This window comes from Pseudorca crassidens, chromosome 6 (genome assembly GCF_039906515.1).
Source record: "Pseudorca crassidens isolate mPseCra1 chromosome 6, mPseCra1.hap1, whole genome shotgun sequence".
NCBI classification, from domain to species: Eukaryota; Metazoa; Chordata; class Mammalia; order Artiodactyla; family Delphinidae; genus Pseudorca; species Pseudorca crassidens.
The window spans coordinates 7,071,956-7,087,958 of NC_090301.1; the positions used below are offsets into that span (position 1 = coordinate 7,071,956).

The 16,003-nt window shown below is 49.3% G+C and overlaps 1 protein-coding gene and 1 pseudogene across 1 annotated transcript in view; one reads left to right on the forward strand and one right to left on the reverse strand.

Moving 5' to 3' along the window:
- INPP5D (inositol polyphosphate-5-phosphatase D) overlaps window positions 1-16,003 on the reverse strand; it is a 131,938-nt gene that overhangs the window by 36,261 nt on the left and 79,674 nt on the right. The window contains exons 7-11 of the mRNA XM_067740198.1: window positions 12,866-12,946; window positions 12,644-12,715; window positions 11,022-11,145; window positions 3,609-3,715; window positions 1,613-1,715 (exon numbers count right to left, since the gene is read on the reverse strand). Coding sequence (XP_067596299.1) covers window positions 1,613-1,715; window positions 3,609-3,715; window positions 11,022-11,145; window positions 12,644-12,715; window positions 12,866-12,946 — 487 coding nt within the window. The remainder of the gene's footprint in view (window positions 1-1,612; window positions 1,716-3,608; window positions 3,716-11,021; window positions 11,146-12,643; window positions 12,716-12,865; window positions 12,947-16,003) is intronic.
- On the forward strand, window positions 11,445-12,014 carry LOC137225940 (calmodulin-binding transcription activator 1 pseudogene; annotated as a pseudogene).

Consider the following 16,003-nt stretch of genomic DNA (forward strand, 5'->3'; position numbering starts at 1 on the left):
TGCCATTTCAAAAGCTGAGCTGAAACAGCTTAATAAAGAAATGATGATAAAGATGCATTTCCCTCAAAATGCCCTTGGAGGTTGAGTAAACTTTTTTCTCAAAGAGATAACTTTCTTGGTTCACAAGTGCCTAGAAGCCAAGAGCTGGAGTGACCTGACTGCCGCCGAGCTCTGCTCCCACTGTGGCTCAGGATGGGAGCACAAACCCTGGGGCCTGGTGGTCTCTGCTTGGGGAGACCCTCGCGTGCTGCCCTGGTGAGGCAGGGCCCTGGCCAGCTCCTTCCATGCCGTGTGAAGGGCATCCCCTGCAGTTGTGCGCCTGGACGGCCTGAACCGTGCCCAGCCAAATCTAAGACGTCCAGGCTCGCAGAGGGAAAAACGGGAAGGGGCCGGTGCCCACGTGCATGAACCCCCAAGTGTGAGAGCTGAGGAAATCAGGTGGCCAGTAAGAAACACTGGTGGGGAGAGAAGGATACAGGAACTGGGCAAGGGTTCTACTTCAGCACTGCCGTGGCCCCTGGAATCTCTGGGCGTGAAGGTCTGGGGAGGCTGGGTCTGGTGGAATCGGGGTGGGCAGCTCTCCTGACTTCCCTCCTGGAACGCCAGCCCATCCTCCACCAAGCGACAGGCCAGGAGTCCCATGTTGCGTTTTTATTTCGGACTGTCCCCCTCCCCCTCCACGAAGGGCTTCTGCTCAGCCTCTTCCTCCCGGGGGGCTGCTGGGTGACACTGTGCTGCATTGGGAGGTGGTCCTGACTCTGCTCCAGACAAAAGTAGGCGAGACAGAGGCCCAGTCAAATTCAAATTTCAGATAAACAATGGATAATTTTTAGAATAAGTATGTCCCATGCAATAACTGTTTGTCTAAAATTTAAATTAACTAGACGTTCTGTATCTACTTAATTTTTTAAAATTTCTAGCTGAATATTTACACCAAATAATTATTTAGTGTAATTCATATTAGTATAAAAATTTGTATTAGCATCTAAGTATATACTGTGTATGTTTGGTACAATGCATATTTGGTGTATATCTGCACTTACCTCTAGCCAAATAGTTACACTAAATAATTATCTAGTATAATTTATATTCAGTATAATATATTTATATATTTAGTATATGATATATACTTAGTATATATTAGTATGTAAATATATATAGTATATATATTTAGCATAATATATATTTAGTATGTATTTATTTCTAGCTAAACACCTATAGTAAAAAATAATTTGTTGTTTATAGGAAATTCAAATTCAACTAGGCATCATCTCTCTTTCTCTTTCTTGCTCAATAAACCTGGCAGCCCAAATCAAAAAGGGAGTTCTTCCTTCTAGGACTGAAGCCCCTTGGCAAGCTGCCCCAGGCTGGCAGGTGCCCAAGAGCCTCTTCACCCATATATTCAGACTTTCCAGTTTCGACAAGCAACGTAACCCATTTCAGCTGCACTTGGGGTATGAGAATCCCAGGGCTTGTTTCTCTTACCCCTTGTCTCAGGATGGGTACCCAGGTCTCGGGACTGGGGGTGGGGGGGAGGCAGGCAAGGATGCTTGAGGCAGCAAAGCAGAACCCCAGGGGAGGTGCCTGGAGGCGGGGTGGCATGTGGACCCACCCATGTTCCAGGTGCCGATGAAGATGGTGATCATGTCGGGCTCCGGCTGCTCGGAGTGCTTGTTCTTCATCTGCTGGAGGAGCTGGCAGAAGCCTTCTCTCTTCTAGGGATTGAAGGGCAGACAGACTCAGACAGGCCTCTGCCTCCCTGCACATGCTACTTTCAAAGGACTGGTCAGCTTCAAGAAAACTGAGGGGAGCGCAGATCAGTGTGGACTTCCAGGAGAGCCATCTGGAAATACGTGTCCGAGGTCTTAAGAGAGCGGCTTCTCTCTGACCCAGCCCTTCCACTGCAAGGACCTGACTAAGGAAAGAATCAGGGACTGTTCGAAGACCCAACTACATCGTGGGGACTGCAGCAGAAAATATTAGAAACCTTCGTGTCCAGTCTTAGGAGATGAATTACTAACTGTATTATGGGTCATCCATATGCTAGAAGACCACAGGTTTTAAAAACTGGGGGGCAGAAGTACTTCATCAACAAGGGTAGACGGTCAAGATACCTTGTTTAGTATGAAAAACCAGTTGACAAAACACTATAAACAGCACCACTGCATTTGTGTTAAAAAAACACAAACAAAAACCATCCTGAAAGATAGAGTCCGAGGATTACTAGTGGTATAGGGCTGTTTCTATTTTAAACTTTTTGTTTATCTGTATACTTTTTCGCTAATGAGAATTAGATTACTTACGTAATGAAAGAAAATTTAAATCAAAGAAACGAATTAAAAAGGACAGAACACACAAAGGCTGTCGTAGCCTTCTTAACAGTCTTCGTTTAGTTGTCCTGGGTACACAGTAGGGCACAAAGTAGACGTGGCCCTCTCGTAGCTTACAGTCCAACAGGGCAGGGTGACCAAACAAGCATGCCCCCAAGGTTTAGGCTGCACCTATGAAATTACCAACGTTTGACAATTTCACATGATTCAATCTAATGGCAAATCCAAGTTCCCTCCGTAGAAAGCAGCTCACGAAGAACTGTGATGGCTGTCTTTACGGAAACCTGCTTTTAGTTACAAATGGCTCAATATTCAGCGCCTCATCCTTCTGAGCTTGCGGCAATGAGCAGAACTGGGTTTTGGACCTCTGCCCATGTGCCCAGCACGCTGCCCAGCCAGGTTTCTGCCTCCCCCCACCTGTCTGGCCCCCACTTCCTTGTTTTTCCCAGTTCCTTCTCTATCATTCCTCCCAGTCCTTTTCACCCTCTCAGCCAGTTCTGGGCACCCCTGGACCCCCCCATTGGCCTCCCAGCAGCCCACCCCTGCCACACAGGTAGAAAGAGGTGGGTCCCGGCACTCGATGGGGCTGTTCCTGTGAGCCTATGATAGAAGCTCTGTCCCTCCGCCATGGTGCTGACACAGTCAGCCAACACCTCACGTGCTGGGAGCTCTCTGTGCCCTGTCTCATCCGAGTCGTACACTGCAGGATAAACAGCAGGGCCGCAAGGGTGGGTTTCAGCCCCTTGTTGGCATGTCTGAAGTGAGGGATAAGGTCACAGAGACACTGTCTGTACAGAGGCCCACCACAACGCCCAGATCCCAAGTTTCTCCATCTGCCCACCCACCTCTTACTCCAGTAGCCAGGCCTGGCAGGGACTCTCACTTCTGCAGAGTGGGGCAAAGTGTAGAAATGGAGGGAGCGCTGGTTGAGACTCAGATCTAGGCATCTGGGGTGCCCCTGAGGGCCTCCGGGTGCATCCCAGGGAAGTTCAAAGCCCCCCAGTGGGGCTCAGGGCTAGTAAGACATGGATAATAAAGGATGCACTCTCTCAGGGGCAGGCGTGGTAGCAAAGGGAGAGGATGGAGCTGTGATGCTTGAATCCCAGCTGGCCTGGAACGCACCCCCTCAGCTTCCTGCGCTTGGCTTTCCCAGGTGGGAAATGGGTTGTGAGAGCTGAGTGAGCCCACGGTACCGACTTCCAGGCACACAGCAAGCCTCAGAAACTGTGCGTCCCTCACTCCCCTCTTGGCCCATCTTAGTGGTTTGTCGTCACTTACTTTGGAGTCAGCAAAAACATATTCCTTCCGCAGGGTCTTCTCCTTCTCTGTTTCCACCAAAATCACCAACTTGTTCAGAAACTTCTGAGATTTGATGAGCTGCAGGACTGAAGAGGGATGAAAGTTCATCTTTCTCATCACCCAACATGTAGAGAGCCTCCACTACACTCTGGCACTTGACCATCAACAATGCTGACTTTTCCGTGTCCAGGCTGAGCCCCAGATCTGTGCCTGGTCTCCCAGATCCTTGCTCCTCTTACAGGGAGGAGTTCATGGCTGGGAAGGGTGGTGCCTGGAACAGGAAGGATGGCCTGGCCGGAGCAGAGACAGTGTGACTGTCCATCTTTTCAGCTCCCTCCCTCTCTTCCTTCCTTCTCTCTCTCTCTCCTCCTCCCTATCTCTTTTCCTTCCTTTCTCTTCCTCCCTTCCCTCTTGTGCTTTTGAATTTATATCTAAATGAAAAATTAAATATTTTTACTTCTATCAACGACTAAAAGACTCATTGTTCTACAAGATTCTTACGAACAATTGCACTCCCCAACCCCACCTCCCTCCAATGTCCAGCTCCCTAGAGGCAACCACTATCAATTCTTTTAGTGGATTCTTTTGGAATTTTACTTCATGACTCTAAATACGATGCTTATATTGCTACTTCCTGGTGTTTCAGTCTTAGGTACTTCCTATTACATATTGACTTCCCACTATAGAAGATGAAGGTTTAGCTCTCTTTCACATTTACAACCTGTTCCCCCACCTCACCATTCCCCTCCCCCTGCCAGTTCAGTCCCTCCATCATCCTTCTAATAATAATATCATCATTTTGGCCAGATACGCATTCAGTGTTTGTTATTATGAATGCTCTTGACAGACAAGCCCTGACTGCTTTCTTTTTCCTATACAACTTTCTGTTTTTCCTGGAGTTAACAATTGCCGTACTTTTTTCAGTGGTCCTAACTCTCTCAGTTTGTAACTCTCTTTTCCATGTGGTCAATCACTTTCATCAGTTTCATCATCCTGAGGGAGCCTCTCCCAGAGCCTCTGGGCCTTCTCTTCTCCAGACTGGTGACCTCTAGGCCTGATGCAGAGCCGTTACTTTAGGGCCTTCCTTCTCCATCATCTGGGAAATCCATTCACCTCTGTCTCTCTTGTATTGGATCCCATGTCGTCCTCTTCCTCAGTTTATGCCTTCATTTTGGTAGAGCAACATCTCTAGTAGCTTTCCAAGAAAGAAGGGATGCGGTGATACATTTCTGGAAGCTTTGCATGTCTGAAAACTCTACCCTCACGCTTCACTGACACAACTCTAAGTTAGGAATAATTCTCCTCAGGACTCTGGAGACCTTGCTCCATCCTTTCTAGTTTGCAGCATTGCTGCTGAGAAATAAAACATCCTTCTGATCCATCTGTATGCAGAAGAGTTCACAGGGCAAGCCTGACTGCTATCCTTGGAAAGCCAGCTTGAAGGTGGCCCTTGGTTGGCATCTAGGACCTTGGATTTGGGGAGGGTTCCCAGCATCCCCAGAACTAAGAGCAACTCACTGTGCCTGTGATGTTTGTACCAACAGTGTGGTTTACACTGAATATTTGTTTTCCTCCTGGGAGTCTGGGTGTGTACCAGGCAGAAGGTGCCTACATGACCAGCCTCCAGTAACATGCTGGGATTCTGAGTCTCTAACAAGCATCCCTGGTAGATGACATCTCACATGTGTTGTCACAACTCATCAAGGGAGGAATTAAGCACGTCCTGCACGACCCCCACAGGGAAAGGACTTCTGGAAGCTTGTGCCTGGTCTCTCCTAGACCTCACCCCAGGCACATTTTCCCTTTGCTGACTGTGCTGTGTCCTTTCACTGTAATAAACCACAGCTATATGACTCTACACTGAGTCCTGGGAGTCTTCTTGGAGAATCACTCACTGTACCTGGACATGGTCTTGGGGACCCCTGACCCAGGCTATAATCTATCTTTTGCTTTGAAGATTTTAGGATCTTTTCTTAGAATCCAGCGTTATGAGACTTTCCAATGTTGCATGTGCCTCAGAGTGTGCTGGCCACTCGGTGGGCCATTTTCAGTCTGGAAACTGTTTAGTCCTGAGAACTTCTCTTGAATTGTTTCTTTAATGTTTTTTCTCACTGTTTCCCGGTCTTCTCTTACTGACTCTCATTGTATTGGTATTGGACCTCCTGGACTGGTCTTCTAATTTTCAAAAATCCCTTCTCTCCTATGTCTCCTCACTTTGTCCTTTTGTTCTACCTTCTGGGAGCTTTCCTCAACTTTATCTTTCCACCCTTCCTTTGAGTTTTTATTTTTAAAATTTCTGAAAAAAGATTCTGCTATAATGTTTTTATTTTTCCTTACTAATCTCCTGTTCCCTTCCTTCTCCTTTTTCTTCGTTTTTATTTTGTTCTCGGAGTGTTCCTTTAATAGCATTCTGTTCTTGTTTCCTGGTCCAATTTCTTTTAACTGTCATCATTTGTTTCCTGCAAGTTTTTTGTCTTTTTTCCTTACTTCTGCCTTGAGTCTCATTGTTTCCTATTCCAGGCTTCTCTCCACTGTCTGGTGGTCCTTAGCTGTGCATCCCAACAGTGCCAGTGGGGGACTGCCCAGCAGGGTTTCTCCACTGGGTGGTCTCATGGGTTGACTTGTGGGGAACCTCTTCATGGCAGTGTCTTTAGATTTTTGTTCCTGGGCTGGTCATGTGGTCCAGGAAGAATCTTCCAACTGCCTGCCTGCAGGGTGTGGGCCTGGCTGGCAGCATCCCGAGCTGGGCAGGGGTGAAGGCTGGCGTCTCAGCGTTCAGAAGTAACGCTGGTGTCTCCCACTCCCTTACCTCCTCCAGAGAATGAACCTCAGGTCTTCTGCCTAATGTGTGAGGGGTAGCCACCAGCTGTGTGGCATGGACAGGGATCTGGTGGGTCTAACTCTTTTAAAAAGATTTTCATCCAATCCTGCTGTCTATAACCCCAGCTTCACCCTCACTCCAGGGGCCGCGGTTGCTATTGACTCCTATGCCCTTTGTGGTTCTGTGGTATGTCAGGCGTCTCAACTTTCCCTATGCCATACTTAAAATTTAGCTTTTTTGGTTCCTATAAATTGGTTCTCATTATCCATCTGCTTTTCAGCATTCAGAATTGTGTTGCCATTACCTGCCCTCCTGTTTTCTCTGTCCCTGTCAGTTTTGCCTTTAGGAAGGGAACTGACAATCGTGTGTGTGTTCAGCCACCATCTTGAGCTGAAGTCTCACTCTAGGGAACTCGTGGGTGGCCCCTGCTCTCAGAAGTCCCCTCAGCCTTGTCAGAGGCAGCCACAGACTCCTACTGCTGCCAACTGGAACGCCCAGCTTCTCCAAATCTGCTGCTCTTAGGCTATGTCTCCCTCCCTCCGAATCTCTGGTTTTCCTTCTCTTTGTAGGACTGTGTGGCTGCCCCTGGGACGTGACATCTTGCTTGCTCAGAATTAGTATTATTAATACTAATATTAGTGTCAGTGGCAGGGTCAGTAAGTGGCCCACTTGTTCCCATACTTAGTTACATAGAATCATTTCGGTTCCTCTTCCCTTGCCCCTCTCCATCTCCTCCATTAGCCGGTCTGAGCAGTTCTACCTCCACAACGTTCCCAACCTGCCTATCTTTCCCCATCTCAAGCCACCACCACCTCTTGCCAGCCACTGTCACAGCCCTTTAATTGGTCTCCCTGTCTCTGCTTGCCCCTGCCACCGTTTATTCTCAGCACAGCAGCCAGAGTTCATTTTAGAGGGGATCCCACCATTCCCCTGCCTGAAACCTCCAAACAGTGGCTCACTGCACTTAGAACACACCCCGGGTCACCAAGGCCCGGTGATTTCTTCATCCTCCGAAGCCCCAGGCAGAGCCACCTCTGTGGTGTGAAGCTTCCCCGCACAGCCCCACACAGCGCTCCTCAGTCCTCCTCCAGGGCTAACCTCACATCTGACACACATTCTAAGACATGCGCACACGTCAGCTTTCCCTCCCGAACTGCAGGTTCTTTGAGGGAGGGCTATATAACTCAGGGCTGGCCCACGGAAAATGCTCAAAAGAGAAATGTGCATTGAATTAACTGACAAGAATTCACAGTGCTCCTCAGAATCCTGACGACCATTTCTTTCAGTCCAGAAACCTCAAGTTTTTAGAGCCGTCAGGCACTCTCTGACAATCTCCTTACTCATTGTTGGTTTCTGTTTCATTTTGTCAAAGCTGGGTCCATTCCTTTCAGTTGTAAGTCAGACTCTGTGGCCGTTAAGAGGAAAGTATGGTTCTAAGCCCGTCACTTTCAACAGCCCTCCCCGGCTCACACCCTCAATAAGTCCCCAGCTCTCCTGCCCAAGTTGGCAGTGGACGGAGCGGTCCTGCCCCGGCACTGCGATCGAACTCTGCGTGAATATGACAGCTTGTCACACTCCAGTGTCCAGGGACTTCGTTTCCTGATCCGTCGTCCTCCTCACTGCTCGATTCTACCTTCCTCAAAGCTGCCTTGGAGGGATAATTATATGATGATGATGGTGGTAGCAGCCAATTATTTGAGCATCTACTAGATGCTAGACACTGTGGACTTTGACGTTTACTTACTGAAGACTCACGGCAGCCCTACAGGACGCTACTATACCTATTTGACAGAATAATAAACTGAGGACAGAGAGAGGGCCCTAGACCAAGGTCACAAGTGGCTGACCTGGGACTCAAGGCTGGGCTTCTAACACCTCCCTGTGCTCCTAACACCACTCTTCTCCTTTCTGCACCCCACCTCCTGCACAGGGCTGGTCCCCAGAATTCCATCCCCCCTGCTGCCCTGAGAGTATCCCTTGGACCTTCGTGCCACAGCCCAGGTGGGACTCAGGAGCAGGAGGTTGCAGGACAGGGCAGGCCCCTGTGGGGCAGCCCCCATGGCCTCTACCTGGACACTTTGCCGTGGGGTCAGTGCTGCCTCTGGGCTCATGGGATGTACTTTTACAGGCATTAGCTCGTCTACTCATGACAAGCCTATTATTCCCATTTCACAGATGAGAAAATGGAGGTACAGAGCAGTTAAGCAACTAGGCCAACATGATACAGCCAGCAAGTGTCAGAGCCTAGATTTGAACCTGGGACGTCTAGCCCCGGAGCCCATGTGTGCTCTTATCCTCTGTCCTGCTGTTCCCAGCATAGTGTCTGACATCGAGTTGGTGCTGAACGCACAATCCCCTTCCCGTCCCGCCTGGATGTCCAGCCCTAGGAGGTTCTAGGGGTGACGAGTGGTATCTGCAGGGCTTGGCTGTCAGGCCAAGTATCCACCATCTGAATAGACAGCTCAGGCCAGTGTTCTTGATGGGGCGAGGCTGTGGCTCATGTCATGTCCCCTAGAGTCCCCTGTGGGATGTGCTGTGACCTGCTCCCATTTGCCATCTCTGCTGGCGAGAGCTTCAGAGTGGGTGGTGGTGACCCAGGACAATATCTGAAGGCCACTCCAACTCATGGGCTAAATGACAGTGGGCAGACAGCATGGAAGCACAGCCCACGCTCCCTACAGGCATCTGCTTGGCAAGGCTAGAGCAGCGGGATTTTCCCAACTTTTCAACACCAGCCATCAGTCACGGTCTCCAACCAGAACCTGCCTCCAGAACATTCCATCCCACAAGTCAGGCTTCTAACAGAACCAGAGGAGAGTCCTCTGCTTCCAGACAGCAGGAAAAAGATTTTACATGGTGACCACATGCATATAATTTCTATGTGTGTGTGCATGTGTATGTATAACTACAACACGAGTTTCGTGAAAGAATGTTTACCTTTACTCTCTACTTTGATGTTTTCTGGTTTCTCCTTCTCTGTTCTTTCTCTTCTCACACTACTTTATTCAGAACAAAAGATACTGATCATGCCTGGAACTGCCAGATAAGATACAGGATGACTGGGATTCCTTTACAGAAAAAGGCGTACCTTTTCACTACAAGTATGTTCCAAGTATTGCACGGGACATACTTATACTAAAGCTTTTTCATTGTTTATCTGCAATTTGAGTTTAACTGGGCATCCTGTATTTTTATTTGCTAATCTGGTATCCCTAATTATATGCTACTAAGCAAATTTTGAGCCCCTGCAGAATAAAAAATACTGTTTACAGACCAGAGGGGCTTTGTCTTCAGGGGCTGGAATACAAACTGCTGTGTGAAATTTGAGGGGAGAGTCCATAGCACTTACCAAGTATCTCAGGGAACCTGTTGGCCAGGTGAGGATAAAATGAGATCAAGTAAGGAAATGCGGCTCAGAAAATACCATGTTACGATACATAGGCTCCCCGCCTTGTACAGATGGAGAAACTGAGGCTTGGAGCTGCCCCCTCCCTGGCAGGCCAGCCTCCGAGGCCAGTGATGCCAGGGGCACATCTGAGCATTTTCCCCCATTCTGCTTGGTTGTTGCCCAAAGCCCTGCTGTCCTCCAGGGGTCCCTCCCCTGGGAGCTTCTCTGTAGCCTTTCTCTTCCCCTGACCTTGGCCACACTGCAGGCTGTCACTTGCCATTCTCACTATCAAGGCTGCCAATTCTAGACTCTGCCTCTAAAACTGCCTCCCTGCCCCCTCCCCTGTTATTCTCCATCCAACCTGTGGCCTTCTTCGGAGCACTCAGTAATAGCTGAAATCATCGTATTGACATATTTATTGGCCACTCAATGCATTGGAATGTAAATTCCACGTGGACAGAGTCTTCGACCATCCTGCTTGCCCTGGATCCCCAGTGCCTGGCCCACAGCAGCTTCTCTATAAGTTTTTGGCGTGTGAACATTTTCCATTTTACTGATGAGTTTGTTTGAGATGCAAAGCCTCAGTTGCCCAGAGTTGGCTCCTATGTGCTAGGTTTTCCTAAGGAGCCTTACACGTAGATCCGTTCACATGAGTCTTATCATCCCCATTTTACAGATGAGGAAACTGAGGCCCAGGAAGGTTAAGTGTCGCATGCAAGGTCACACTGGTGCTAAGTGGCTGAGCTGGGATGTGAATTCAGACAGAGCTCATGACTTTAATGCCATGCTAAACTGTTTCTCTGTCTGTGCTACCCTAGAGATGCAGCCTGATTTGGCCAGCAGGGCCTGAACCAGGCATAATGATGACCACACGCGTCAGTGTGGCTCCTAGCAGGGAAGAGCATGAACACACGTGGAACCGCCACCCTGGGCCAAGTATGAGCTCATTTCCCCAGGGTGGGAGGAAGCAGGTGGAGCGTACAGGGCAGGCCTCAAGGTAGAGGGGACACGAGAGGGGAGCCTTATGACTGGGGGTTCCCACAGGCAGGCTGAGGGTTGGTGGGTACCCCAGCAGAGGGTGGAAGGTGCCTGGCAGGACTTACTTTTCCAGCAGCCTGCTGCTGAGCGGCCACAGTAAGGGCACTAGCAGAATGAGAACTTTACAGACACGAGGGGGCCTTACTTTTCTTGTGGCTGTAGAACTTGTCCTCAGAACCATCCTTGGACTTCTTAATTATCAGTTTCCCAGATTCAACATCAACTTTGAGCTGCAGTTTCTGAGGAATCCCCAGAGATTCTGACTTTACCTGTGAAAAGGAGGTGGGGGGGAAGGAGGGGAGGGGCAGAGGAGATTTTGGTTATCCCTTCTCTGTGCTTTCACAGTGCCAGTCCGTGATCCCTTGTCGATACGACTGGGCAGCCCTTGGCCATGTGTCCAGCCCTGGTGTCCCTGCCGCACGGGACCACTGGGCTTCTGTTTCTGAGCTTCCCTGCCGCAGAGGGAGTTTCCATGGGCAGCTCGTGAGAGTCCCTGAAACGTGGGAGGAGCCCAGCTTGTCCACCGTGTGCACATCAGCTATTCCGCCAGGTCTGGTGAAAGGAACGGATGAACGACTGGAAGATGGTTTATTCACAGCTGAATGTGGCAACACTCATTAATATGATGTGTCATCTACTTCCACAAAGGATTTTAGTAACAGATTTATGCTCCTGGGCCTCGTTACAACCAATAAGTGAACATTCACTGATAATAATTAGGAAAAAGACAATTGCCTAGGCATGTTCAGAAGATGGAAATACATCTTAAAATCGAATTGTCATCAGGGCTAGGAAGGATTTGGGGGTGGGCATCCTGTCCTGTTTCTGAATGTGGAACCAGTGCTGCGCAAAAAGAAAAGAAGAAAACAGCGCGCTCGTGGTCCCGGTCGCGCGGAGGAGGATGCGCACGCGGGGGGGAAATGGCTGCTGAAAACAAGCCGGAAGGGCGGTTCCCAAAGTGTATTCCGCGGAGCTCGCGCCTACTGTGTTCTCAACACCGCGCCACCTATAGAAGATGATCATGGGAATAGCAACAGTCATGTAAAAATCTTTTTACCGAAAAAGCTGCTTGAATGTCTGCCGAAATGTTCAAGTTTACCCAGAGAGGCACCGTTGGAACACTAATGAGAGATCATGATGCAGCCGTCCTTCTGGATTTTTTAATAATGTGTGACCCTTCACCTTTGATCCCCTGACCTGCATTACCTTGGTAACCGTTTCATTTTTTAATTTTTCATTTTTTGATTTTGGTGTACAAGCTGTAACATTTCATCTCTCAAAGTGTCACACGTTGATTTCCTCAAATAGAGATACCCCTTTGAGCGATAAAAAAAAAAACGAAAAGAAAAACAAATTTCTGGGCCTGGAGATTCTAACTCAGTCACTTTCGGGGAAGTCACAGGAATCACTTTTTTCCCCCCTAATCCCTCCTTGAGGCACTATTTTCCAGCCAGTTCGGGGAGGCCCTCTGTTTGATGACACTCACTGCCCCCATTTGGAGAAGGAAGAAGTTTTGGCATCTTGGGCCAATGAGAAGCTCCTTCCTTGGGAGCCTCCCCATGGCGAAGGCTCCACAGGTTCATCTGGGCACCCATTCTAAGGTTTAATCATCTTCCCAGGGAGCTGGTTCCGCTGACCGTCAATCTCAGCCCAGCCATTGGGCTCCCTCCTGAGGAAGGACTGGGGGTCCATCAAAAGCCCCCCTTCCCCAGGGACCAGAACCGCCCCCAGCCCCCTCCTGTGAAGCACAAGTCCACAGCTACTTACCTCAAAGGTGACTGGTGGGATGAGGGAACGCCAGTGGGAAGACTCGGGACCCTCATGCAGCAAGGCCTTGACCTGTGGGCAGAAACGCATGGGGCCCTTCAGGCTGGGAGGGGAAGGGAAGGCAGTACAGGTTGGGACAGAGTCACAGGGGTACCTGGGCATTCTCCAAGCGAAGAGGGGGCCATAGAGAAGTCCAGGGAAGCTGCAGGGTCCCCCACATACCTTATCTTCAATAGAAGACAGGAGACTTGTCAGTTGGCTGAGCTTGGCCACCATGTTGATCGGATTGGCCTCACCAAGCACCTGGTACATGAGAGCAAATAAGGACGGGATGCTGAGTGCCAGCCGCTGAGCGCTTTCCATGCTTCATCTTGGTTCATCTCCCTAACAACCCCACAAGTACGATTATTGTCCCCCTTTGAAGACAAGGAAATCAGGGATATGTACAACCGTCTCAAAATTATGATGACCAAAAAATGCATCTTCCTTTCTTCTTCCCTCTAAACCTGCTTCTTCCCCGGTGCTTCTCAGTTGCTTAAACAAAACCGAGGCCTGTCCTCGATTATAACCTTTCCACCCTCCTACGTGTACTGCATCGGTGCTCCTGGCTCGACTTCCGAAACACGGCCGTCCCCGGCTCGAAACCCCCTGGTCCAGCTGCTTCCCACCACTGAGAGGAAATGATCCAAACTCTTAAAGACTCTGTATGATCCACCCCTCAGCCCCAGCCACGCTCACCCTCACTTCTGATCTGCCCTTGGCCTTGAGCTACACTTTCTGAGGAATCCCTAGAAACATAGATGTCACCTGAGAAGGCCACTTCCTTGTCATTCAGGTCTCAGAGCCACAGAGAGGTCTTCCCTGACCACACGAGCTAAAATCATCTCTACTAGATCACCCTGCTTTGCTTCATACCAATCACCACGATTGTTTATTTGCTCTTTGTGTATCTCCCCTGCTAGAATGTAAACACTGTGAGAATTGGGACCGTGAGAAATGTGTCCGGTGCTGTGACATCGGTGCTTGGCCAGTGAAGATGCTCGGTAAAGCTGTTCAATGCATGCCTGAGGCCCAGAGAGCTGAAGTTACCTGTCAGAAGTCACACAGCTAGTAACGGCACAGCAGGCCAGGAAACCATGTCTGCTTGGCACCAAGTCCACGGTCTCAAGCATTTATTCACAGAACAAATACTTACAAAGCACCTATTCTGTGCCAGACACGTTCCCAAGGTGCTGGAGATGTAGAGTTAAAAGGGCACCATCCCCGCCCTCCACTAGGACAAGAACACCAGACTTGACAACCTTGAACACCAAGCAGAGTGGAATGAGGGTTGTCACCGATGAGGAGATGTCCCTTTACCCCACCCCTTCCTGAATAAGTCAGTCAGGTTACACAGGCTTTTTTTTTTTTTTTAAATAAGTATTATTATTATTTAAAGATTTATTTTTATTTATTTATTTTGGCTGCACCGGGGTCTTAGTTGCCACACGCAGGATCTTCGTTGCTGCCTGCACACTCTTAGTTGCGGCACGTGGCGTCTAGTTCCCTGACCAGGGATGGAACTCAGGCCCCCTGCATTGGGAGCGCGGAGTCTTACCCACTGGACCCCCAGGGAAGTCCCTACAGAGGCTTTTGACCTCAGTTTCCCAGCAGCCGCTTTAGCTCTCTCCTTCTGCCATCACCAATCACCGTCACTTCTGACCATCAGCAGTACTGCCGCTACGGCCACCTCCAGCACAGCCATCACCGCCATCATCGTGGCAGTTACTCTCTGTCACAACTTTCTCTAATTCTTTTTGGTTTGGCCCTTGCTCCTCGACAAAGCTCTCAATCAGTCTTCAGTTATTATTGGTCAGCAGGAGGGCTCAAGAGAGTGGAGCTGAGATGCAGGTAAGAATGGAGCAGGACAGCAGGTGGGAGACTACAGGATCCCTTGTTTTAGGGGTGTTTTTCTCATAAAGAGTTGAAAAGATGGCAGATTCAAACCCCCTCATCCTCCTTCAGACACTGGAGATCGCCTGCTTACTACCCGGCCCATCACCTGGTGGTAGGATGGTGTCTTCCCCACTCTCTCTTCGAATCTATGTCTTTTGGGGCAGGTTTGGTAAAGACGTACAAAGTATAAATGAAGCTACCAACCAAGTGGGAGTTAGTTCTTGGAACAAAAGGTATTAGAAGAACGCTGGAGCTTAGCCTCTACTGCCTCGTTAGGCAGAATACACATGACCATGTGATGGGTTCGTATGCTATGCCCAGCGTGTTTAAGATGTATTGACTCTTCTAGTCCTTGGTTTGCAGATGGGGAAACTGAGTCAGAGTGGTGAGTCACTTGTTCAAGGTCACAAAGCTGGTATTGACCTGAGATTTGAATGTAGATCTCGCCCAGTGGGTCTCAGCTGGTACAGATTTTGCCCTCTGGGGTCATTTGACAATGTCTGGAACACTTTGGGTTGTGAAAATTGGGGGATTCTAATGGCATCTAGTGGGTAGAGGCCAGGATGTGTTAACATCGTACAATGCACAGAACAGTCCCACACAGCAAAAGAAGATCCGGCCCCAAATGTCACTAGCGTTGAGGTTGAGGGCAAAGTTCACAGCTCAGCCTCAATGTGGGCGAATTGGTCTGAGGGCCACCTGTGGGTTTGTAGAAGCTGGCCTGGTTACTGCACTTAGCTTTTCAGTTGAACTTCGGAGGCTGTGGGCTCCAAGGTTAACGGCTCTCTGTGCTTACCTAGGGCAGACCCAGGGCTCTCCCCAAACTTCGGACCAGCAGTCATTTTGATAACGCTGCAGTTTGCACCTCCCAGCAGTTCTCAAATAAATGTCGCGCAGGGGTCCCCATCTTATCTTGCCTACCTAACGGAAAGGGCCTAGTGTTGGTAAGAGGCTACCATGGCCAGATGTCTCACCCAAGCAATTTCATTTACTCCCTCATATACCCCTGCAGTGGCAGATATGACAATGCCCATTTCTCAGATAAGGCAACTAAGGACGGGGCAGGCGGGAGGGAGGTGAGTTAGATATTGAACTTGGATGTTTTTGATCCAGAGGCCAGTGTTCTTTCCTCTACCTCAGGCAGCCTCGGAACTCCCTCTTCCATTTGTGAATTTCTGGAGGCATCAAGACATTGTCTGCTTTTCTTGACAAGTCAGGGTCTCAGACAGGAGGGTGGCAGCCAGAACCCTTCCTCTAAATCCTGATGCCACCTCCCATCCCATCGCTACTCTGTCCTGCCACCGAATGCAAACACTTTGGCCTCTGCACGCAGGGCATCATGCTGGGGCGTGGCTGTTACCAGCTTTTCTCTCTAGAAGCTTCTCCCTCTTCCAATCCTACTTCAAAGACTTGGGTGTGTGGTCT